This window comes from Pipistrellus kuhlii, unplaced genomic scaffold (genome assembly GCF_014108245.1).
Source record: "Pipistrellus kuhlii isolate mPipKuh1 unplaced genomic scaffold, mPipKuh1.p scaffold_m20_p_5, whole genome shotgun sequence".
Taxonomy (NCBI): Eukaryota; Metazoa; Chordata; class Mammalia; order Chiroptera; family Vespertilionidae; genus Pipistrellus; species Pipistrellus kuhlii.
Genome location: NW_023425551.1, coordinates 50,591,942 through 50,616,572, shown reverse-complemented (window position 1 = coordinate 50,616,572; position 24,631 = coordinate 50,591,942). Strand labels below are relative to the sequence as shown.

At 39.8% G+C, this 24,631-nt stretch overlaps 1 protein-coding gene across 6 annotated transcripts in view; it reads right to left on the bottom strand.

Annotated features, from left to right (window-relative positions):
• Positions 1–325: 325 nt before the first annotated feature.
• Positions 326–24,631, bottom strand: part of HMGN3 (high mobility group nucleosomal binding domain 3) — a 37,227-nt gene continuing 12,921 nt past the window's right edge. Inside the window, exons 2-7 of one of the 6 annotated variants that reach the window (XM_045572944.1) lie at positions 13,013–13,063; positions 5,552–5,581; positions 2,616–2,666; positions 1,372–1,485; positions 1,161–1,253; positions 326–802 (exon numbers count right to left, since the gene is read on the bottom strand). In XM_045572944.1, coding sequence (XP_045428900.1) covers positions 764–802; positions 1,161–1,253; positions 1,372–1,485; positions 2,616–2,666; positions 5,552–5,581; positions 13,013–13,063 — 378 coding nt within the window. In that variant the 3' untranslated portion in view covers positions 326–763. Of the gene's footprint in view, positions 803–1,153; positions 1,254–1,301; positions 1,486–2,615; positions 2,667–5,551; positions 5,582–13,012; positions 13,064–24,631 lie in introns of all 6 variants that reach the window. The other 5 variants (XM_036413232.2, XM_036413231.2, XM_036413233.2 and 2 more) reach the window with 5 other exon arrangements.

Sequence of the window (24,631 nt, the reverse complement as noted above, 5' to 3'; positions counted from 1 at the left end):
CTTTTCACAAGTTCTGGTTCAGCAGAACATTATCTGTTTGTAAGGACTTCAAACAAAGTGGCGTTTTATTGTTTTATATATGGTAATCATTGCAGGCCACTTCTCATATGAAGTGTTATAGATGTGATTCCACACTGGCTTTCACAGATGATTTTATTAAAATATTGGCATTTTTAAATGCCAAAAAATTAAGAAACAATTCTATTTGACTTATTAGAGATACCCTCGGGGCACAGACTGTAGAAATTATTTACATCTTCTGAAAAAAAAAAAAAGAAAGAAAGAAACACTGTCTACATTTAATGAAAACACTAAGAAGCAGGTATTTTGCAGGCAAAAACACCTTTTTATTTTAAGCCACAAATAGTCAGCAGGTGGCCACAACTATCCATGTTTCATTAAAATCACATAAACCTAGGTACAAAAGCACCACTGATTATTGCTCTAGAAAAACTGCATGAAAAATTCAAATATGCACAGTAAAAACACAGTATGCACAGGACTACATTTTTTAAAGCGGATGCGTGGAATGCTGCATCCATTTTACACACAGCTTCCAATATTAAATTTATTTGACTTGAGGATGATGGAAAGTCTCCAAAAAGATGTACTATAAGAAGGTAAAATGTCCATCCTTATATATTTTTGTATGCCAACTAGTGGAGTTTCTAAAAAATTAGCAGTTACAAAAACTTGGTAAAAATAGCTTTTAAAAGTTGTCCCAAGAGGTACATAAAATCAACCCCTATTTTTTCATGGCAATTCATTCTCCCTCGTTATCTACAGATTCAGTTTTCTGTACCTGTGGGGGAGGGGGGGAGGGAAAAAAATATATAGTTACTATTAAAACGACTATAAGCCAAATAAAAGTCCACCCTGCAAACACACACACACACACACACACACACACACACACACACACACTTTAGAACATCTGTTTTTTTTAGCAGCTCTACCCCCAAGCCTATTTCAATGCTGGGTGTGAAACAGACAAGGCAGGACTATATTACGCAAACCCTTTGCGCATTTATTGCTTTCTGCTTCTCAGACGACCACAGCAGCTTTCCCTGCAAGCTCCCCCTGTTCCGAAGAAATAGCACCACACCACTATCTGGTTCTAGTCACTGCAAACATGCAGAATCTCCCACTGTACCCTTCACTCTCACTGTTTCCACCTGCCCCTTTCCTGACAGGGTGCTGGGTGGGGCACTTCTGGAGGCTGAGACACTAACAGTTGAGTGATAGATGTGGATCTGCAATAACATTACAGGCAGTGAAAAGAGACATTAAGAACATGCTACCAGCAGCCGAAGGATCCAGCAATTTCTCAAGACACTGATTCAATCAGTGGGAGGTATTTATGCCAAGTACCTCTTCAGCTTTAGTTTCACCATTTTCAGATGGTGCAGTACCTTCCTTTCCAGCTTCCTGCTTCTCCTCCTTCTTCCCTTTAGCACCTTTGTTAATCTTTGTTCCGGGTTCTTTCTAACAGAGGATCAAAGCACAGACAGAGTGAGTTAGACACGGTGTGCTGTTAGCTACCATAAGTCAGTCTCCGTCCAAACACAAGGTAAAGCACAATCATGGCCAGCTTGGTGGTGTCTGGGGAGAAAATGAGAACCCAGTTTTTCTGGGCATCAGCTGAGTTCTGCCGAGTCTCTGAGCATGTGAACAGGCTGCTTGGAGTCCACTGGACCTTCCCTTCTGCGAACACACATGTATTTGTTTGGTGGACCTCCTCGCCGACTGAGGCGGGAGGCAGTCCTGGCACGGAGAGAACAGCAGCAGCTGGTGACGGATGAGGCAAAGCCAGGGAAGAACCCAGCACGTGAAACACCTCGCGTGGGGACACGGGTTTGAGTGACTAGAGAGCTGAGAGAGAACTTGAAAACGAAGACCCAGATCCTAGCTTTAAGACCAAGCGCCAGAAGCGAGTGCTGCTTCGGCATCACCTGCTCACCCCGCAGCACACGCAGTTTCAGACCATTCACAAGAAGGGCCAGCGCTCTGAAGGGCAGAGTAGAGAACAGCCACGTTGGGTCAGTTTCTGTGCTTTAGTTTCCTCATCAGCATCATGGCCTATTTGTACCCAGATCCGTAGGACTGATGTGAGGGTTACATGAGGAAAGCAAATCGGAACAAAGTCTGGCATTGTACAGGGGCCATATAAACGTTTGCTGGTGTTGGTTATTATGTGATTACTATGAGCTATCAGACTGGCCGAGTAAGACCAGTGATGCGAAGTCAGAAGCCCTTTCCTGAGGTCCTCCGGCTCTCGGCAGCAGGACTGCCCACGGCCAGGACCACCCTTCTGAGTACCCTGTGAACAGCATGCTCTGGAGGGAGAACCAAACCCCCGTGGACACGAGGCTTCCCAGAGCATCATTCGCTGACTTCCTTCGCCTTACTGACCAGATGGAACACACATCCCTGGTAAAGAGCATTAACCTGTGCCGTATGCCTGTTGAGAAAGCCTGTAGCAGGGTAACAGGTTTTCAGTCAGTACCGTTAGCCTGAAGCATCACATGTGATCTTTCCTCAGATGACTTTTGGGTAGGAAATTATAATTTATTCATTGTTTAAAAAGCGAAAGCGGGAGTGGGAGCACCTCTTACCTTAGCAGATGTTTTTCTTGCTTTAGGTTCAGGTTTCGGTGCAGCCGGTTTCTGCAAGGATAAATTAAATTATGCGAATACTGACAAAGGCAGCCCTCAGTATAAACCTCCCTCCCCCCCCAAAAAAAAACAAAAAACAAAAACAAAAAACAAAACTAAACCTGAAAGATACAGAAAGGCTGCAAAAGACAGCAGTGCATTTTGACTATGATTTTGTTTCATTTAAAAAAATATTTCGTTCTATTTTCAGCATCAGCTAACAGCATAAAACTCTCTGCAATTTCATAACTACTTTCATCTGGGTCCTCAAGTGAATGGCAGGTGAGATTTAAAAGCCGACTCATTATTCCCGAGCCCAGAATAGCTCTTCTCCGGGAACAGGTTAAGCTTCTATCTCTGATGCCTGGCACTCCCTTTTATCACAGCACAGCAGCAGGGGGAATGACTCAGGCTCGCGGCCAAATGACTCAATGAATTCGGTCACACCGGCCTCTTCCCAACCATCTAGAAATCACAGCACAACCACAGGCAAAGCCCATCCTGTAATGAAGACTGCTGCCTGGGAAGTATTTCAGAATCATTTCCAAACCCTCCCACCTCTGATGGAGATTTCAAGTTCTGGAGCCAAGCATCTTCTCACTGGCATTGCCTCCAGTGCCAGCTCATGGTGGACAGAACCTCCTGCCCACCCAGACGCTGGCTCATTTTGTCCCGAGAGTTTTCTATGAAGAACGTGATTGTAACGACGAAATGTCTACTGTTAGCCCCCAAAGTTTAAGACTTTTCACAGATCGTATTAACCAGAGAGCCCACGAGGCAACTCTGTTTCTGCTGCCTCGTATGGTTCTCCTTCCCATTCCCTGTGGCCACGGTCCCCTCCACACAGGCCCCGAGCACTGGCGGCACATGAGGACGCCAGGGAAAACCACCAGTGTGGACCTCTGGTTTTCTGTAGCTATTTTAGGACACATATTTCTCTCATTCAGCTGGAAAAAATACATGTACACCTCTCCTGGCACTGGGGGGAATGGTTTTTTAATGGAAACACGGGCCAGGGTCTCCCCCTGTGGAGAAAAATATATGTTCCTCCCCAAGGCCTCTAGGGGTTTCGGGTTCATATTGAATCAGCCCTTTTCATCAAAGTAAAATTGTAGACAGTTCAATTCCTGAAGGCTGGCTGTTAGACACGACCTTTCAAAGGAAAAAAGAAAACTGGGCTTGAAAAGTCAGGGATGCTTTTATTCATCTTCTTACCACTCTCAATCTGGGTCTGTTCCCCCAGTACAGCAGCTTGCATGGCCCTCAAACTGTGAGGATTTTAAGTTTTACTTTTAGCTTTGATATATTGTATTAACATACACTTGTTTTCTCAATTTACAGCAAAGAATTTCCCTTTCTAGTATTTCTGTAAGACAGTCTCTCCCCACCTCCCAACGCAGCATTCGCGTGTTTTGATGGGACAGGAAATGACGAGGATTCAGCCTGTAACCCCACCGGCCCCTGAGGAGGCTCTGCGTCAGCGCCAGCAGGGATGATCTCAGTGGCAAGTGCTTAGATTGCCGGTCCCTGGTGCTCAGGAAAAGCCTTGTTTTCAGTTTTGGGTATGATGTGACTTACAAGGTCTGTCTCCTTAATGGGCTAGAGATCCATGGAATACAATGGCTTTCAGTAAAATCTATAGTTAAGCCAGTGGTCGGCAAACTCAATAGTCAACAGAGCCAAATATTAACAGTATAAGGATTGAAATTTCTTTTTGAGAGCCGAAAACCAAGTTTTGCACATGGGCCACGAAGTTTCAATCGCACTGTACGTGCGCACCCACATGTGGTATTTTGTGGAAGAGTCACATTCAAGGGCCAAAGAGCCACATGTAGCTCGAGAGCTGCAGTTTGCCAATCACTGAGTTAAGCTAAAGGGAGTTTAAACTAACATCTGAGCCTCGCTGAAAGTTACTCTGAGACAGAGCACACCATCTTTGAGGGGTTTCGGGAGAATCTCGAATAACTGTACACACACAACTGCACCTCCCAGTTCTCCCCTGATACCACTTCCTGAGGCTGGGACTCGTGTGAAACACTGGCTCACTCAACTCAAACCCAGACACACTTCTGAATCTGTGACCGGTCCTCATATCCATTTCTGCTTTGATTTCCTAACCGGTGCCAGGCACGGGTGTTGACAGAGGATAAATTCCATGCTTCCTCAAAGGCCAAAGGAGCTTGCTGCTCCTGTACCATCTAGTATGGGGATATCAGCTGTCAGCTGAGGTCAAAGCCTTCCCCTAACATCTCCGCGGGCAGTGTGGGCTGCTGGCATTTTAACCAGAGACCTGTCTTCACAGAATGAAGACTGGATACCAAGGGAGGAGCACAAGAGCCAAGGAGGAGCACAAGAGCCAGCGAGGAGCCCAGGGTGGTGAGCGAGCTGGAGCACGCTCATCACTGAGGCCTGGCACACCTGCCATCCCTGCTTTAATGATCTAACTCTCACCTCTTCCCTGGGCCTGGCCCACAAAGACAGACTCCCAAATGGCAAAGTGGAATCATTACTTTTTCAAGGATTCTCTAGTTCTGAAAGGAGGCTAAAGCATAACTTTTAGAACATTTTGACAGAGAATCAGAATTCTCGTCCACTTTAGCACACCATAGGCTACGACTTTGCTTAATGTAGTTGTTTTGTTTCAGAAATCTGGCAATGTCAAACAACTTCCTGAGCTTCATACTCTTGGAAATGGGACTGGGCACTGTTTTTCATGGACACATCTTATCAGGGGAATTGCTTGGCAACCATGGTTGCATTTGCTATATGCTGTGACCCACGTAATTTCCAAAAAAAGCACATAAAAAACTTAAGGGACGTTTCCTTCTGCTGCTCTGCTCTGGACACGGGGAACATGAACTGTGAGGAACCAATTCCAGGGGTTCTAGAGTACTCACCGCTGACAATCTGGCAGACCGTCTTGTGGGCTACAAAGGGAATGGAAAAAAAACATATTTTTGATGATTATGATGCCACTGTAATAGCCTTGTTATTATTTATTTATTTTTATTATATATATATACATATATATATATATACATATATATATATATATATATATATATATATATAATTATTATTAAGGTATTATACGTAACAGGAAAGGAGGCAAGGGAAGACTGGGTAGATGCATGCCCAGTAAGGTCTGAGTGACATGGGAAGGCACTTGCCTGTCAGTCACACCTGGAATCTAGTCAGTGGCCAGACGGGCGTGGCCACTGCCAGTGTCTGGGGGGAGAGGGGATGGGGGACACTGAACATTCCAACCGAAGGAAGTTCACTCACTTTCTCTCTGGTGCGTAGGGTTTCGGGCTCTTCCATGGCAGTGGGTAACCCCCGTGTCCATGTGGCTCATGGGACTACACAATGGACTGAACCTGGGCTTTAATTAGCGTGGGTGCTGAACCACACCCAGTAGCAACATGGAACGAAAGCTCTGGACACTGGCCTTACGTTTGGCGTTGCTGAACTCCCAGCTGCACCTTTCCCAGGACTGGCTTAAGGGCAGGGTCTTAGGAGCCCAAGAAAAGCAACTTCATGCAAATAAGGCCTTTTCCACATCCCATCCTCCCCTGGGGGCTTCAGAAAATGCACATTTCAGCAATATCCCGAGAACCTCATTCCCACTCATGACTGAGAAATCTGGCCCAGTAACTCCTCCTGCAACGATTATGTACAACTAAGTTGATTTTTAAAAATTCTTCCTTGATATCTTATATTTGTTGAAAGAATATAATGTCTGGCTCCCATCACCCTCTCTGGGTGAGTACAGTCATCCTGGGCACCCTAATGCTCAAGAGTAAGTTTCTGAAGGAGTGTGGGCACACTGTTCAAAGAAATGGCCTCTCCCAGCTAAGGGTGTGGAAAGAAAAGGAAGACGAGTTCAGGCTCCGAACCATAATCTCTACTTCTGTGACAAAACTGACAGCGGGAACATTGAGGTGCTATTTAAGAACTAGCTGCCAGAGTGACTCTTATGCCTTACAAATGGAACTAAAGCTTGTAAGTTAATACAAGAGACATATAATTGTGTAGAAACCAAAATAATAGGAGGACCGGGCCTTGTTACCATGTTAGAAAAGAGAATGACAACAAATCTTAGGCAGTTAATGAGAAATGTTTCCTCTAACCTGAAACAAAATAAACACATTTATGTCTCCACTAAATGTATATGTTTAAAGATTTAAATAGTCTCCCTAATCTTTTCCTTTAATTTGGAAGTATATAGGATTTAGAGAGAAACTGTGCTGAGAATGATGTGTTTCAGGAAATCGTTTCTTCTTCAGTGATGGTGCACGTTAGCAAATAAGATGGCAAAGAGAATCTAAAATAACAGGACTCTTCCAGGCAGTTCAGAAATAAGCACCCAGAATTGATATTCCACTTACCACCAGCAAAAGATGGCTCCCCAAGGGATTTCACATTCTACAAGTATGACTGCCTTTCTTTACGCGTCCTAGAAGTAAACACTCCACGCGTTTTGTCTGCTTTGTTCCCTGCTCTAGCTCTGGCAGAATAATATGCCACTTAACATATTGTAGGTGCTCAATACCATTTGCTCAAAAAAAAATGAACTCAAGCTTTTTCCTAATTCTTGCTGCCTTATGCAGACGTTGCCTCATTCCAGTAGCTTAAATGTTTCAAATAATTCTTTAAGGAAGTTAGCAAACATGATCAGTAGCAGCCCCATGCCATGAGTGCAAAGGATCATGCAATTCTCGAAGTTGTGCTTAGGCAGGTCGAGGTCAGCTGGTCAGGCCAAACTGGAAGAAATATTTCTTGCCATGTCTACATCTAAGAAGTTTCTTGCTGAAAATAGCCACAGGAAGCTAAACTCATCTTCCTTTAAACTACAGGGGGAAAAATGAAAGGCCAGAGCCTTCATGAATAGTTTTAACCCTGGGGTCTCAGGGAAAGATCAGAGCTGGACTTCAGGCGGCCAGCAGAATGAGCCGGGACCAGGGGCCGTGCAGGTTAAGTGGTGGCTAGGATATATTCACGGCACAGGGAGAGAGGTGGTACCGCTGGACATCCTAACCGCACAGGGGACTGCCTGTGTCAGATGCTCCCCGGGGCACACCACCGTGCCTGTTAGGATTATCATGACAGTGCACCACGTGTCACTGGAACCAGAACCCAAGTTCTGTGACGCCTTTCCCAGGATGGGGAGTTGCATAAATTGGTATTAGGGAAGAAAAGGCGACGTTATCGGGTGAGTTGTTCTTCAAAGCAGAGTCAGAGCATGGAGGAGCAATGAGCACCTGGCAATTAGCAAACAGAGCTCAGCTTTGATGCTTCTGTGTCGCCTCAAGAGTTACTCACACTGCCTCACGGGAAGGCCCAGTCACAGAAAAGTGCTTAGAAAGACAGTCTAGGAGAGGAAACGTGACAGCCTCTACACTAAAGAGGGGTGAACAGACCTTGTGGATCTCTCTCCATTGGGTAGCACGCTGGCCTCACTTCACCGTTCGCCTCCTGTCTGCCTCCTGCCGGAGCCCCTCCTGCACCGGACCTTCCTCTCCAACAGCAGCTCCAGTGCCTGCTGGGCCTGCTGAGCCCTCAGTAAATGTGGAGGAGGACACTACCAATGGGAGGGGTGCCAGGTTACCACCTCATCTCGCTGCACTTCAGGGATGATTGCTGTCACGAACAGCAAGGCAAGAGCCTTGGCCAGCACAAAGATTATGACTCCTGAAGGCTCCAGTGATGGCTAGCATTTTTAGCAATAAAGTCTCTTAAAATTAAGGTATGTACATTTGTTTTTTAGGCATAATGCTCTTGCACACTTAACACATGACAGTATAGTGTACATATAAATTTTAAAAAAATCCTCACCTGAGGACATATTTTGATTTTTAGAGAGAGAATAACATGGATCGGTTGCCTCCTGTATAAAGCCTGACAGGGGATTGAACTAGCAACCTAGGTGTGTGGCCTGACCAAGAATCCAACATACTACCTCTTAGTGCATGGGACAACGCTTCAATCATGAGCCACTTGGCCAGGGTGTAAATATAACTTTTATATAGACTGGGAGACAAAAAAAAACCCTTATATGACTTGCTTTCTTGTGATATTTGCTGTATGGTCTAGAACTAAACCTGCCACGTCTCCTCCAACGTATGCCTGCACTCAGTCAGGTCCTATTCAGTGTAGGGCCTGAAAGGGGCTAAATATGTTAAGCATTACTCATAACTGCCTCCCTAACCAACCCGCTGTCCTGATAACCACTAAAGTGAGGCCAAAGCTATTGCTCCTCTCCTCCCGTCGTGAACACCCAAACACAGGGAGAGGCGGGTGATGTCAGAGAGCCCTGTGGGATTTCCAGGGAGACATTCCAGCCAAGCTCTGCTCTGCAGGGCCTGGAACCTGCTGCTCTGCGGGGCCTGGAACCTGCTGCTCTGATGCAAAGGCTCCAGACCCTTTTATCATCCAGGTCCAGGATCGGAGCTGGAAAATCCAAAGTCTAGGAAATTAATGCAGAAACAAAGTTTGTTTCTCGGGGCTGTCTAAAGTAACAATTCCTAAAAAGCACATCTTTTACTGTGAAATCGTTTTATGACTTCCTGCCTACAATTTACCAGCTCTTCTTTCTATGCTATTAAAAAAAAAGAAGAAAAAAAAAAAAGAAGAAAAAAGAATTTTCTTAAATGTTCCTTTCTGGGAACCATCAGAAGACATTTTTCTCTTTCCCTGGAAACAGTGGAGGCTGAGAGGAACCTTTCACTCAGTCAGCAGAACTGGGTGCGTGTGCGAGTTTGACGTGCTTGGTGTGCACCTTCCTGGAAAGTTCTATCGGCGTTCATAGCCTTAAAATCTGTAAATGATTGGATTAGATTAGACTTAAAATAGACTAGACTGCTATTTCTTTCCTCTTTGAAACATAGAGACTCAGGTTATCGGGCAGGACCACTATGGAATTCACTATAGTAAGAATTTCTCTCGATTTATTGATTGTGAATCCTTAGGAAAAGTGGCCAAAAAAAATGGTCCTCAAGGAAGGAAGGAAGGAAGGGAGGAAGGAAGGAAGGAAGGAAGAAAGAAAGGAAGGAAGGCTTTCAGAATGATAGATCACCAAGAGAGTTACAGAACAAAATGAGGAGTTGTTACTGTGGTATAAAGGTGCTGGTCACAATGGAATTATTCAGTATGCATTTATTTTTTTAACTTAAAAAAAGATTTTATTGATTTTTTTACAGAGAGGAAGAGAGATAGAGAGTTAGAAACATCGATGAGAGAGAATCGTTGACCAGCTGCCTCCTGCACATCCCCCACTGTGGAAATGCCCACAACCAAGGTACATGCCCTTGACCGGAATTGAACCTGGGACCCTTCAGTCCGCAGGCCGACGCTCTATCCAGAGTCAAACCAGTTTTGGCTCAGTATGCATTTATTAACTTGCTTATCATTCCCTGGGTGGGAGACATTTCTGGTGAAGGCTATTCTGAAAGATATAGATTCTTTTACTTTTATGTCTTAGAGGCAAAAGCAACACAGAAGTCTAATCTTGTTATGACAAGGTTCACTGGGATAGAGATAGCTAGATTCAAGTAGAATCTTTGGACTTTGCTGAAGTCTGCTTGAAGCATATGGGTCATTCCTTTGGAATTTGTACATATGTTTTATTTTTTATGAGATTTCCTCATGCTTCTGAGCCTGACCAGGTACTTCCAAACAAAACTCAAAGTTCAAGTTGCTTTTAATTCCCCAAAACAAATGAGGACCTAAATAGAAATGACCTTTGCAAAACTGGGAGGTAGGGAAAGATGTAAATCAGCACCTTGGCAGAGAAAAAGCACTGGATGCTCAGAGTATTATGATAACCACAGGACGGGCCTGAGGACTGAGGACTTTGAAGCAGGACACGCAGCTATCTTTCCTGGTTCTGCCATTCACAGGTTGTGACTCGTGGGGAAAGTCATCTATGTCTCTGAGGACACTGTTGGCATTAGTGAAAATGAGGACAATAATATTGCCTATTATCAAACAGCATTTCTCTGATGTTCTCTATTTCCTTCCCTTGTTTTATTTTTTTTTATAGCAAATATCCCATTGTTTCATTTTACTCTCACCCTGCTAAAATGGAAGCTCCATGAAGGCAGAGATTTTTGCTTCTTTTGTTCACTGAGGACTCTTGCAGAGCCTAGAACAGAGCTTGGTGCATATGGGTGCTCAATACAGTTCTTTCAAGGAATGAATCTGTTTTGTTCTCATTTCAGGGTTATTGTAAGGTTCAGAAAAAATAATGTATGCAAAAGGGCTTTGTAAATGGCCAAGTGTAATGACTGTAATGTTGGTCATTTATTGCCTAAATATTAAATTGCACCACACCCGCAAATATCACAGAAGGAATAGAAGCTTTTTAAATCCTTGGTAAAACGATACCTTCGCTATAGTCAGGGCAGTGCACACTCCATGGCCTAACTAGAAAATCTAAACAATTCAGTGGGGGTAAAATCAATCAATAACTGTCTGACAGTTCTTACCCTAAACCCTAAATCACTAGCTAATCCGCTGACCTTTTCACTTTTCAAACAATTGTGTTGATGTCTTGAAGAAATATCATGGGTTTTAACTTGGTTTTAGTTTAAATGACAAGTAGAGTCTTGTCTAGTAGATATGTTTGTTAACAATGCTATCATAGATATAAATATATAAAATAGAATATTAAAAATAATAATAATTTAGAAATAATAATACAGGCATACCTCTCAGAATACTTCAATTAAGTAAATACCTCAGTAAAGCGAGCTGTACAAGTTTTTTATTTCCCAGTCCACATAATAGTTGTGTTTACAGTCTATTAAGTGTGCAATAACATTATGCTTATAAAAACAATGTACATATTTTAATAAAAATACTTTATTGCTAAAAGATGTGTATCATCATCTGAGCCTTCAACAGTTGCCATAAACTTCAATTTATAAAATATGCAAGATCTGCAAAGCACAATAAAGTGAATCACAAAATGAGTTGTGCCTGTAATATAAATAATAAAAATCCTAGGACCAAAGCAATATGTATGAGATAGCTGTATAAACAAAAATCTTTTACATATATTCTAACCAGCTCTATTGCTTTTAGTGAAGAAGGATCAAAAAGACTGTTTTCACTATTCAAGATCTATTGTGTGCAGTGGTTTCTAGATTTTCTGACTGACAGATCAATTTCAATAGCAATCCCTAGGGAGAAACCCAAATGCATTTCATGCCCAAATCTAAAAACATTAACGTTCATTACTTTTAGCCAACTGTCCTACAGATTATATTTTTCCATTTCCAAGAAAATTCAAACATTCATAATTTTTTGGTTGGTTCTAACATTTGTATAGTGACTTGACTTTGGATCATAAACTTCACCTCTCAAACTGTTAGACTGAATGCTTGATAGGTGGATGGTGGGGATGAGGTTTTGTTTTGTTTTAAAATTATTTCTTTATAGATTCTGTTAAAGGTTTTCCACTTGGCTGAATGAATTTCCTTGTACAAATCCTCTGTAGTAGAGATTTTACTACTACGATAAACTGTTCTAGATTATTATCCACAATATGAATCACCCAATCAAAGAATCTTTAACTAGACATTGTTTTTATCTATTTCACGACCCATTTTAGTTTATTAGTTCATTAGTAAGAGCTGCAGTTTTGCAACACACTGCGAACTCTGTGCAAAAATGAATGACTGTCACCATAGTTACTAAAAAGTCACTTACTATTTTTTCATCCGTCTCCTTTATAAGTTCATGATATTACCACAGCAGGTCAAATGCAAGCATCTCTTCCAAGATCCTAGCTGTTGGAGGTTTCTGTATATTAATACAGAGCTTCTTTTAATTATTGCCTAATTAACTATCCTAAGCCCTAAGACTTTTTCTGATTTAAAAAACCCCAACTTTAGTATTTTGACATCTTGTGTATCTTTCCATAGTTTTTGGCTTTAGACATGACTCCTTAGGCAAATTTCAGAAGCTAAAAAGTAATATATAATTCACTCACTGGAGCAGAGCATTTATTAGATCAACAGTCTTTGATTTCCTTGCTGTGAAAGGCAGACTTTGTTCTCCTTGATGAATTTACCTATTATCTCGATTTTTGCCCAGAAGGAATTCTCCGTATCTGCTTTAATAAGACAGCAGGACTCACAGGTAGAAACATAAACAACGCAATAAGTGGAAAATGACTCATCTGTGAACCGACTGAAACATACCCAGGCCGAGGGAGACTGCCCAGGGACACTCCCTGGCTTATGTAGTCTCAACAACCTTGTACAGGAATAGTCTTCTTTTAGATGCAGACAATCATAACAATATTAAAAATTCCAGTTACATAACTGAAGACAGGATGTCAAAGATACACTTACCTCCTGTTTAGTTATTTTGGCTCCATCCTTGCCCTCTGTATTCTCTGGAGACTAGAAAGAAAATATTTCAGTAAATTGTATTTAAATTGGGAAACACATATTAGAGGGAGATTTTTTTTAAAAAAATAAGGCTATTTAAATTATCTGTACCATATATATCAACAGATATCTTTGGGGGGGGAAAGTAAGTTTATAAGAGGATATGTTGTTTACACACACACACACACACACACACACACACACACACACTGCATAATTGCTTTCATTTTTAAACAAGGAGTGGTGCAAGAATTGATCTGAGTCCTTGTTCTCAATGTACATTCACCCTAAGCAATTTTCATTCTTTTTTTTTAATATATATTTTATTGATTTTTCAGAGAGAGGAAGAGAGAGAGATAGAGAATTAGAAACATCGATGAGAGAATCATAGATCAGCTGCCTCTTGCACACCTCCTACTGAGGATGTGCCCGAAACCAAGGTACATGCCCTTTATCGGAATCGAACCTGGGACCTTTCAGTCCGAAGGCTGACGCTCTATCTATTGAGCCAAACCAGTTTCGGCTCAATTTTCATTCTTGTGGGTTAAAGAACAGGAAGCCAGCAGTCAGCAGCAGGGGTGCCTGGGACCCACCTACATGTTCCAGTTGCTTTGGTTCTCTGAGATGAGAGCAGGATGTCTAGCTTTGATTTCTAGCCTATTTCTTGATATGACTTGACTTTATAGTTACTTTTTTTGTTTTTTTTTAAATAAAATATTACTGTTTTTTGCCCTAGCCGGTTTGGCTCAGTGGCTAGAACGTCGGCCTGCGGACTAAAAAGTCCCAGGTTCTATTTTAGTCAGGTCACATGCCTGGGGTTTGATCTCGATTCCCAGTAGGGGGTGTGCAGGAGGCAGCTGATTAATGTTTCTATCTCTCTCTCCCTCTCCTTTCTTCTCTGAAATCAATAAATTTTTTTTAAAAAGTTACTATTTTTCCATTATCATCTCCAGCATCTCGACCACACTCCCAGCTTCACAGGACAGCTAAGAGTCCTGCCACCCGAGCTGATTTGCTCCCTGATGTTAATCCTGCCCTGTGCAGCATCCGCCCACTCTCGTGATGGTTTAAACCTGCCTCTTTTATAGGCTTGCATACAATGGGGAAAGTATATTTAGATCTACATGACATATGAACTACCCCAATATACTTTAATATGCCCCAATATATTTTTATTGGGTAAGACAATAAGTAAGATTAAGACAATTAGAAAATTAAACTACTAAATATATGAATAGCGTTCCCATTAGAAAAAAATACAAATAGCAAACCGATGTTTGGCACAATATTTGGCATAGCAAAATAAAGCAGCTGATGCCTTATCTAATATGGGGGGTGGAATAAGATCATAAAACCCACTGTTTGGTGGGGCAGGTGACACTAAATTAATATAATATTTTCAAAGAATAACCTGGGAATATGAAAAAGATACATACAACTAATCATATCATAACCCAGTAATTCCAATTTTAGAACCAGGACTCAAAGAAAGACTCTGAAAAAAAAAATATGGTTTTATTTGTATTTTTTTCTAATGTGGAATAACTGGAAATGACTTACTAGAAATGTTTAAATAAATACACTATGTAACTATGAGTGCAATGAGATTAAAATATTTAGACTATATGACTACATAGGAAGTACACATAAAATAATGCTAAATTTAAACACAAAGTACTACATAAAACATAGGTCAGAAGTATATAAAGTCTTTGAAAAAGACAAAAGCTTTTCTTCAAGTCAAAGGACCTAGTGAATCTTCTCTTCTTCCTAGGGTTTCCCGTTACCCAGCAGTTCAACCTCTCTCTGGAGCTCCCTAGACCTATGGCGTTCTCTTCTGTTTCCCCAAACAATGAACTTTTTCCCCTCCCCCAAGAGACCCCCTCTATCATATAGGGAAGCTGAGCCTCCCTTTTCTGTTCTCCATGCTCTTGCACAGGATTGTCTGGCTCACAGATCTACTGCTACATGAGTGAGCGAGTTAGGGAGGGCAAGTCTTAAGAAGTTTGCCCACATGAAGACAACCCCCAAACGGGCCATTCAGCTGTGCTCACATCCTCAGCTCACTTCACAAACTCGACCCTCCTGGTCACAAACCGGACCCTCTGTTGTCAAGGAGTGCTGGACTGCCCTGCATACCTGTCAGGCCACTAGGCAGATTTAAATCTGGGGTACTCTCTACCTCTTACTAATATTCATTTAAAAAAGCAGCACATGGCTATTGTGTTAAATGACATTGAAAAAACAAAAAATGATTAAATGGCATTATTTTCAATATTTTTCCAAGCAGATTAGTGATAGCAATGTGACTGAGAGATCACTCTCTAAACACTGACCTAATAATGTTTGAAGTGGATGCAAGTTACTGAAAAAGAGAAACTTGAAAAGATGCCACATTAAAAAAAAAACCAGGTGCAACTGAAAATATTAATGCCTTCAGGTAAATGAACATAAGACTAGAGAAGTGAACTACAACTCTAGGCAAAGCTGGTTTCTCTGGCAATCTCTCCACAAGTGCTTTCTACTAACAAGCAGGTAACAAATGGACAGTCAGGAACAACCCCGCTGATCTTTACCCTGGGATTGTGTGGCACTGTGCTACGAATGCAGGTCAGGACATCAGCTTAGAACTTTCAATAGAAATCCTAGATCAGTGCTGACCTACTAGAAATTTATAATTCTGAATTTTCTAATAGCCACATTGGAAAAATAAAAAGTAGATGAAATAAATGTAATAGTATTTTATTTAACTAAATATATCTAAAATTTTATCACTTCAATGTATAATCAATATACAAATATTGAGATATTACACAAACTTTTCTGTACTAAATCTTCAAAATCTGACATGTATTTTATCCTCATACGCATCTTCATTCAAGTGCTAAGTTTTCACCAGGAACACCTATTATGTATTTAAAGTTCATAAAGTTTGTAGTGGTTTTACATATCCAGGTTGTTTCAAACATGTTACAATTTCCCAATAACTGAATCTAATATCAGTTTTTATTTAAATAGATTAAAAATAAAGTTTTAAAAACTCAGCTAAAAAAAAAAATAAGTCAAATTTGTAAATTCTGAGCAGTGGGTAAGTGAGAATATTATAGCATTTCCTGAATTTTTCTGTATTTATTTTTCCCCCCAAACAATATTACCAATATTGTGGGGATAGGGTGAGAAGTAAAACCCAGTTTAACAGTGCCAAGTCTATTTTCTTTTACAAATCCCATGAGTGGGTTTACTCATAGCATAGTCTGTGTTTTTTTCAATAGCTTATAAATCTGGTTCATACACTGCCTCTTCTTTTTCTATTCAAGACACATAGTTCATAATCACTTCATCTGTGCTGATCTGAAGGAACTGGAGAAGGGCAAGACTGGAAACCTATAAACACGGATTCAAAATTTTCCCTCTCATACTGGTGTGGAAGGAGAATGGGGCAGAGAGCATGGATTCCTTCAGCAGCTGGCCAGTGGTGCTATACCCTTTCTTTCTTTACACAAAGATGCCTGGGTCCTGCATCTGAGGGCACTAAAGTGTACTGAAGGGGACACAACTATATTTTCCTTAAGACTACAACAGGACCAGCAGTCCTTATCAGGAAAGCAAGAAGAGAACTTTGGAATGTTTATTCTATAGACCAGGGTGGGCAATCTCTTTTTTTCTGCCCAGGGCCATTTGGATATTTATAACATCATTTGTGGGCATTCAAAATTATCAATGTAAAAATCAGCCTGCTATATTTGGTCAAACATTGAATTAACTCACCCTTAATGAATGGCAGGGCTAGCCTAAATGATTTTACGGGCCTTATATGGCCCTTGGGCCGGACATTCCCAACCCCTGCTATAGATCATCCATATGGAATCAACAGGAAAAATTATCCAATTGCTGAGCTTCTCTTTCAATAAACAGCAGATACCACCTTACAGAGGGCACTGTCGGGGTCATGAGCCAAATTTTCTCTCTCCAAACTCAGGAAGGGATCAGAGAAGATGAGAAAATCCTTTCAATAGTTATTTGGGAACACTCCCAGATGGCAGCAGCCTGTGCATGTGCAGAGGAAGATATACTGAGGGTGTGGCAGGAAGCTGGCAAGTGTGAGTCTAGTACCCCTGGTGCCATGTTTCTCTGTCTCACACAAGAAAGAGGAGAGCTCAGGATTCTCGGCAACGTGTGCTGGACCTGATATGAAAGTTCCCCAAAGTCTTTCCTGGTAAGTATAGGCTCTCAGAATTTTACTTCTACATTTTCAGTGACAGAGGCTATTGCTTTATAACTTAAGTGAGTTAGCTGCAGTATTATAACCATTTGCCAGCAGCCATAAAACAAATCCAGTCTCAATGTGTAAAAGCTGGGAATAGATATAACCAATGATCACTTCTTTTAACCTGGGTAATGTATTACTTGGAGGTGGTTTGTCTTTACTTTGTTGGCCAATATTTTAAAATTATTATTGAAATTTATTTTAAAATTAATTTACAATTTTTGTTACAAATGCAAGGCTGGAGGAAAAAATGAACTGGTTAGCAAAGGACAACCATTCTAGGACAAAAAATCCAAATAACTCATCCAGAGAAGACTGAAACGTGTCTGTTAAAATTAACACAGAACACATACTTGAATAAAGCAATGTTAATTTCCCTCTACATTGTCCATGAAATCTTATGAGGTTTTTTAAAATAATAGTTCCCTTAAATTCAAATATTCCTATAACACATGAAATAGACACTAAAAGTTTTATTCAAAGCCATCAGTACCCTTGTTTTACATTAGTATGGCTGTTTTTCATTCATCCTAAAAGTGTATTTTGGGACCTTCCAATATTATACTGCTTTTTAAAAAAATAAATTACTTGTTGTTTAAAGTATTACATATGTCTCCTTTTTCCCCCATTGACCTCTCCCCGGCCATACCCCTTGCCCCCCTCCAGCTCTTGCCCTCTCCCCCTACTGTCTGTGTCCATGGGTTATGCTTATATGCATGCATACAAGTCCTTTGATTGATCTCTTACTCCCTTTTTTCCCCATGATTCTGCTTTTTAAAATAAATCTTTAAAGATCCAATACTGGAATTGAGAGATCATATGCAGAGGAGTAACAACCAAATACATTTTAAATTTTTGCTACTTCCTCCTTTGCTTATGTCAATTAATTTCATCAATTTCTATAAATCCAGATTGTACTTATTGAAGTCATATCAGCTTGTATCTTCCCAAATATTTTGTTGTTTAAGATAAAAGTAACTGGGTAATAATTTTGCTTTAAAAGACCTTGAAAAAGATGAATTGAAATAAACAGCAGCTCTCTCTTTCCTGAGGGATACTTTTAGGAAAAATATCTCACATTTTAAAAGATATTTGAATGTAAAGAAAAAGCCATATTCAACTAGGTTCAGTGAAATTTTATTAGCATAAATATGCCCCTGGGTGTGTGGTGTGTGGCCCAGGCAAAAAGCAGGAAGATTGTCCATACGTAGTCTGCGGTGATGATCCTCTGGCTTACAGGAAGATTAAAAACAAAACAAAACAAAAAACCTCCAAGATAATGAATAAAACTAGATTCTGATAACAGGTGTATTATAGTTTTTTATTAAAACATTTTTTGACCTAGCCAGTTTGGCTCAGTGAATATAGTGTCGGCCTGTGGACTGAAGGGCCCCAGGTTCAATTCTGGTCAAGGGCATAGGCCTGAGCTTTCTTTGGGTTCGATCCCTGGCATGCAGGAAGCAGCTGATCAATGACTCTCTCTCATCATTGATGTTTCTATCTCTATCTCCCTCTCCCTTCCTCTCTAAAATCGATACAAAATATTTTTTAAAAAGAAACATTTGTGAGAAGTATTATGGAAAGGTTAAGAGCAAAATTCTTGAGTAAAAGAGGGCTGGGTTAGAATGCCTGATTCTATCTCCTCCTAGCTGTGTGACCCAGGGGAACTGCCTCGATCCCACTAAATTCTTATATTCTTACTGTGTATGAGAAAGGCCAAGAACTCAGCGGTTAAGAGCACAGGCTCTGGAGCCACGCTGCCAGGACCACAATCCCAGCTCGGCCATTCCCCATCACAGGGCCTTCTGCAAAATGACACTGTGAAGAGTACAGACCTTACTGGGAGGATTTAGTGCATTAAAGAAAGCTACCTATCTGTTATTGTGACTGTCATATCATTACCTGTGAGTCAAGAACAACCTCACAGTACTGTTGTGAGAGTAAAATGAAGTTATATTAAATTATACCTTAATACTTCCCACATATATTTTTATAACTTCACATAATTTTATTAAAACTAAGGTTTCTAATAAATATAAAGCCCATAGCTCAGGACTGGTATATCCAGGCATTCAATAAATGGTAGCTATTTAAATTTTAATAGTAACAAATGTATTTATATGTTGTTACTGATGTACATTTCTCCTCAAATATTAAATTTTATAACCAATTTTGAAATTTAAAGTTGTTTTCTCTATTCTTTACTGGTGAATATGCATATCATTTACTTTATGGGCAACTTAATATGCATTTGCCTTGAGCACATTTAAATGGCTGTTTCTGGACATGTCCACAGATATAAGAATATTAGATTCTATAAAAATCCTGACTAGGAATACATGACTTGACGGAATTTTTCTGAGAAGAAAATGAAATGTACAATAAACAAGCAGCCAGTGAAAAAAGAATTCAACATTTTGATTTGGTTTGTTATCTTCAACACTGAATTTTAAATTACTCAGGAGATGAACCTCATATTTCAACATACTAGGTACTATAAAAGCAGACAATTTAAATGATGTTTATTTCAGTCACCATTTCCAAATTGTACCCTAAAGGAAAGTGGAATACATTTAATTTTGGTGTAAACAAGAGCAATGTTTTAGGAGAAAAATATAAGAAAAGAGGATCACTTGATAACTGATTTGCTGAGGGAATTTTAATGTTATGGGAAGATATTTTTAAACACTTTTCTGTAAGAAAATGAACCAGATTAAAGCTTATGTTCTTTCAAAAGCACTACATTTTTACTTGATTGTTGAACATTTACTCCTATAATTGCAGTAAATTAGACTGCCAGGGTGAGATGCTTACTCCCTATCCACTGTGTGTGCCATTTGTTCTCCTACAAAATAGATGGTTGGTGCTTACTACAAGCCCATTATTTCAGAGTAATTCTCTTAATAATAAAAAATATTATTATCACATAATGAATATCTTTACTGTTTTACATGTGCCAGGTGCTGTTCGAAGAACTCTGCATTCACTATGTCATTTAATTCCTTCAACAACTCAATGAGGTAGAAGATAATTCTATTTTGGTTTTATAGATGAGGAAACTAAGTCTTAGAGATTTAGGAACTTAGAAGCTTAGAAAGAAGTAATCTGCCCTAAATCATATCTCTAATATTAAATTGTGAAGCCAGACCAAATTGGACAAACTCACCAACAAGTACATGAAATAATTAAATTTATACTAAAGTATAATTATATTTATACTTATTAAAAACCATTCATTCATGTATTCATTCAACAGTTACAGTACCTGTGCTAGGAGCTATGGGGATAAAAAAGATCAGAGCCATCAAAGACTTCATGCCAAAGTGGAATTAGGATTACAAAGTTAATTCAAAATTCGTAATCAATCAATTAAGGTGAGCCAACTTAGAAACTTAGTGGTCCCAGACAACTACCTTTAAAACACAAGAAGGTCATTAACAGAAAGCATAGGGACTAAGAAGTCACTGAATCTCTACTAATGAGAAGGATGGCTACTGTTCACAATCCAATCTCAACTGTAGTAACAGGCCTTGAATTTAACTTCCTCATACAGCAAAGAAAGCCGTACTTTATATAGAAAGACCAATGACAAACACCTGTAGTAACAAACTAATACTCATCCTCTTAAGAATAATAATAATAAAAAAAGCTATAACCCTCAACCATTTAAACCAACCAACTTCTGTCAGGCTTTTTTCTCCCCACTTTGGATGGACATGTATTCTGGCCAATCCTTGAAATGCTCCATAGCTCATAGCTTTTCTTGTGGCTTATTATCACTTCTTGTCATGAATTACAAATAATTGCATATGTATATAACCTACCCTGTCAGACTGAAAGATCCTTAAAATAGGGCATTTATTCCCTTACTTCAAAAGGACTGATAAAAACAACAACTTTTCTGAAGCGATGGTGCCTTGCATAAAGATGATGCTCAAGAAATGTTTATTTAACGTAGAGAGAATGAATCAATATATACAAAAGCCTAAGTGACCAAATGGGCAGTTGACCAGTTGCTATGACATACACATGACCACCAGGGGGCAGACGCTCAATGCACTCCCCTGGTGGTCAGTGCACTCCCACAGTAGGAATGCCGCTCAGCCAGAAGCAGGGCTCACAGCTGGCGAGGGCAGTTGTGGCAGCATGAGCCTCTCCCGCCTCTGTGGCAGCACTACTGCCAGTGGTGGCATTAGCAGGCACAGTGGGGCTTGGATGCGCAGGAGCAGTGCCCAGCTCTGGCTTGGGCTCCTCCCTGGCCAACTGCCACTTCGCGAACTGCTATATCCCAAGGGGTCCCAGATTGCAAAAGGGCATAGGCCAGGCTGAGGGACCCAACCCCACTGGTGCACAAATCTGTGTACTGGGCATCTAGTAAGTAAATAAAATGAACAAAGACTGACATTTGGGAGTCTTTACTCAAATATAGACTCCATTATCAATACTAACTAAAATTCAGTAAGCACTTATGGATGGCATACTATCTGTCAGACCCTTTCATATTCAGACCGGGAAACTCAATATAGCTAAGATGGCAATTCTCTCCAATTAATTTATAAATGTAATTAAATTCCCATCAAAATCACAGCAGGCATTTCTGTAGAAATTTACAAGCTGCTCCTAAAATTTATATGGAAATGCGAAGGATGTATTAGCCAAAACAGTTTTGAAAAAGAAGAACAAAGTGGAGAATTGACATTATTAGATTTCAGATCTTACTATAAAACCAAGATAGTGTGGTATTAATGTAAGAATAGACATGGAGAGAATGGAACACCACTTAGAGCCCAAAAAGAAACCTTTACAGTCATGATGAATTGATTTTCAACAAAGGTACCTAGGCAAGCCAGTGGGAAAGGATTATCTTTTCAACAATTGGTGTTGGGTCAAATGGATATCCACATGTCAAAAAACATTTAAACCTTTATCTCACACTATGTCCAATATTAGCTCAAAATGGATCATAGACCTAAATATGAGATAAAAAATCTAATAAGAAAATACCTGTGGCCTTGGATTAGGCAAAGATTTAAAACTCTGCTCTTTAAAATATGTCATTAAGACAAAGTTTTTCTTTTTTTTTAAAAAAAAAGACTGGAAGAAAATATCTATAAATCATACATCTGATAAAGGACTTGCTTCCAGAAAATATAAAGAATTCATACAATTCAATAGTAACATAAGCAATACAATTTAAAAATGGGCAAAATATCTGAATAGACATTTCACCTAAGATATACACTGAGCTAGTAAACACAGGAAAAGATGCTCATTATCATTAGTTATTATGGGAAATCTAAATTATATTAATCAGAATGGCTAGAGCAAAAATACTAACAATACCAGGTATGAGCAAGGATATAGAGAAGCTTGTACTCTCATGCACTGATGGTACAATCACTTTGGAAAATAGTGCAGAAGTTTCTTAAATGTTAAAGACACTTTCATGCTACCATCACTTCTACCTTTTGAAAACTTCCCTAGAGAAATAAAAACATGTCCATGAAATACTTATATAGAAGTAATCCAAACATCTATCAAACTGTGAAAAGACAAACAGAAAGTAGTATATCCACCCAATCGAGTATTATTGGGCAATAAAAAAGAATGAATACTGAGATGTGCTATAATTCAAAAACATAATGCTGAATGAAAGACACCAGAAACAAAAGACTACATACTGTTTGATTACGTTTACATAAAATTTCCAGAAAAGGCAAACTTAAGGAGAGTAGATTGGCTGTTGTCTGGGACTGGGGTGGGAATAAAGACTGGCTGCAAACAACATAAAAGACTTTTTTTTTTTTGAGTGATAGAAATGAATTATGGTAATGTTATACAACTCTATAAATTTATTAAAAATCATTGATCTGTATACTCTGAAAAGATGACTGAACTTTATGGTAAGTATATCATAGCTCAATAAAGTTTTTTAAGTATATATTTTTTATTGATTTCAGAGTGGAATGGAGAGGGAGATATAGAAACATCAATGATGAGGGAGAATCATTGACCGGCTGCCTCCTGCATGCCTCCACTGGGGATTGAGCAGGCAACCTGGCATGTGTCCTGACCAGGAATTGAACTCTTGGTTCACAGTTTGATGTTCACTGGCTGGGTAAAGTTGTTTTTTTGTGTTTTTTTTTTTTTTTTTTTGGGGGGGGGGGGGGTTTGGTGCATTTTTCTTTTAAAGGAAATTATGCTCCCAAACACATTGCTTGAGAGTTGCATGGAGTCTCAATATCTCTCAGCCATGGGTAGAGGTATTTTCAATCTTCTATAAAAACTGCATCTCATTATTCTTAATAATATACATTTCTTTGATTTATAGTATAACTAAACATTTCATCTATTTGAGCCTGTTATTTTCTTGTAAGAAAATAACAAGGACATTTGAGACTGTCAAACTAAAACGTTTCTGCAAAAAACACTAACAACGGGCAGCCAACCAAATGGGAGATGGTATGTACAAACAGTAGCTCTGACAAAGAATTAAATTCCAAAATATATAAAGAACTCATAAAACTCAACACCAAACTAACAATCCTATCAAAAAACAAAAAACAAAAAAAAGGGCAGAGAACCTAAACAGACACCTCTCCCAAGAAGACATACGAACAGCCAATAGGTGTATATGAAAAGATGTTCTACTTCACTAGCAATTAGGGAAATGAAAATCAAAACTACAATGGGCTACCACCTCACACCTGTTGGAGTGGCCATTATCAACAAGACAAGTAATAACAAGTGTTGTAGAGGTTGTGGAGAAAAGGGGACTTTCATTCACTGCTGGTGGGAATGCAGGTTGGTACACCCACCATGGAAAACAGTCTGGAGATTCCTCAAAAAATTAAGAATAGAGCTACCATACAACCCAGCAATCCCTCACCTGGGTAAATACTCGAAATACTCGAAAACATGTATTTGCAAAGATATATGCACCCCTATGTTCACTGCACCATTAGTCATGGTGGCCAAGACATGGAAACACCTCAAGTGTCCTGTAATAGAGGATTAGATAAAGATGTGGTACATATACACAATGGAATACTACTCAGCCATAAGAAAAAATGAAATACTGCCATTTACAATAACATGGATGGACCTTGAAAATATTTTGCTAAGTGAAATAAGTCAGAAAAAAACTCAGAACCATTTGATTTCATTCATACATGGGATATAAAACTGAAACTCATGAACACAAACAGCAGTGTGGTGGTGCCAGAGGGAAGGGAATGGGGAAGAAAAGGGCCCTACTGTATGGTGATGGTAGCAGATTTGACTTTGGGAGGTGGGCACACAGTGCAATCTAC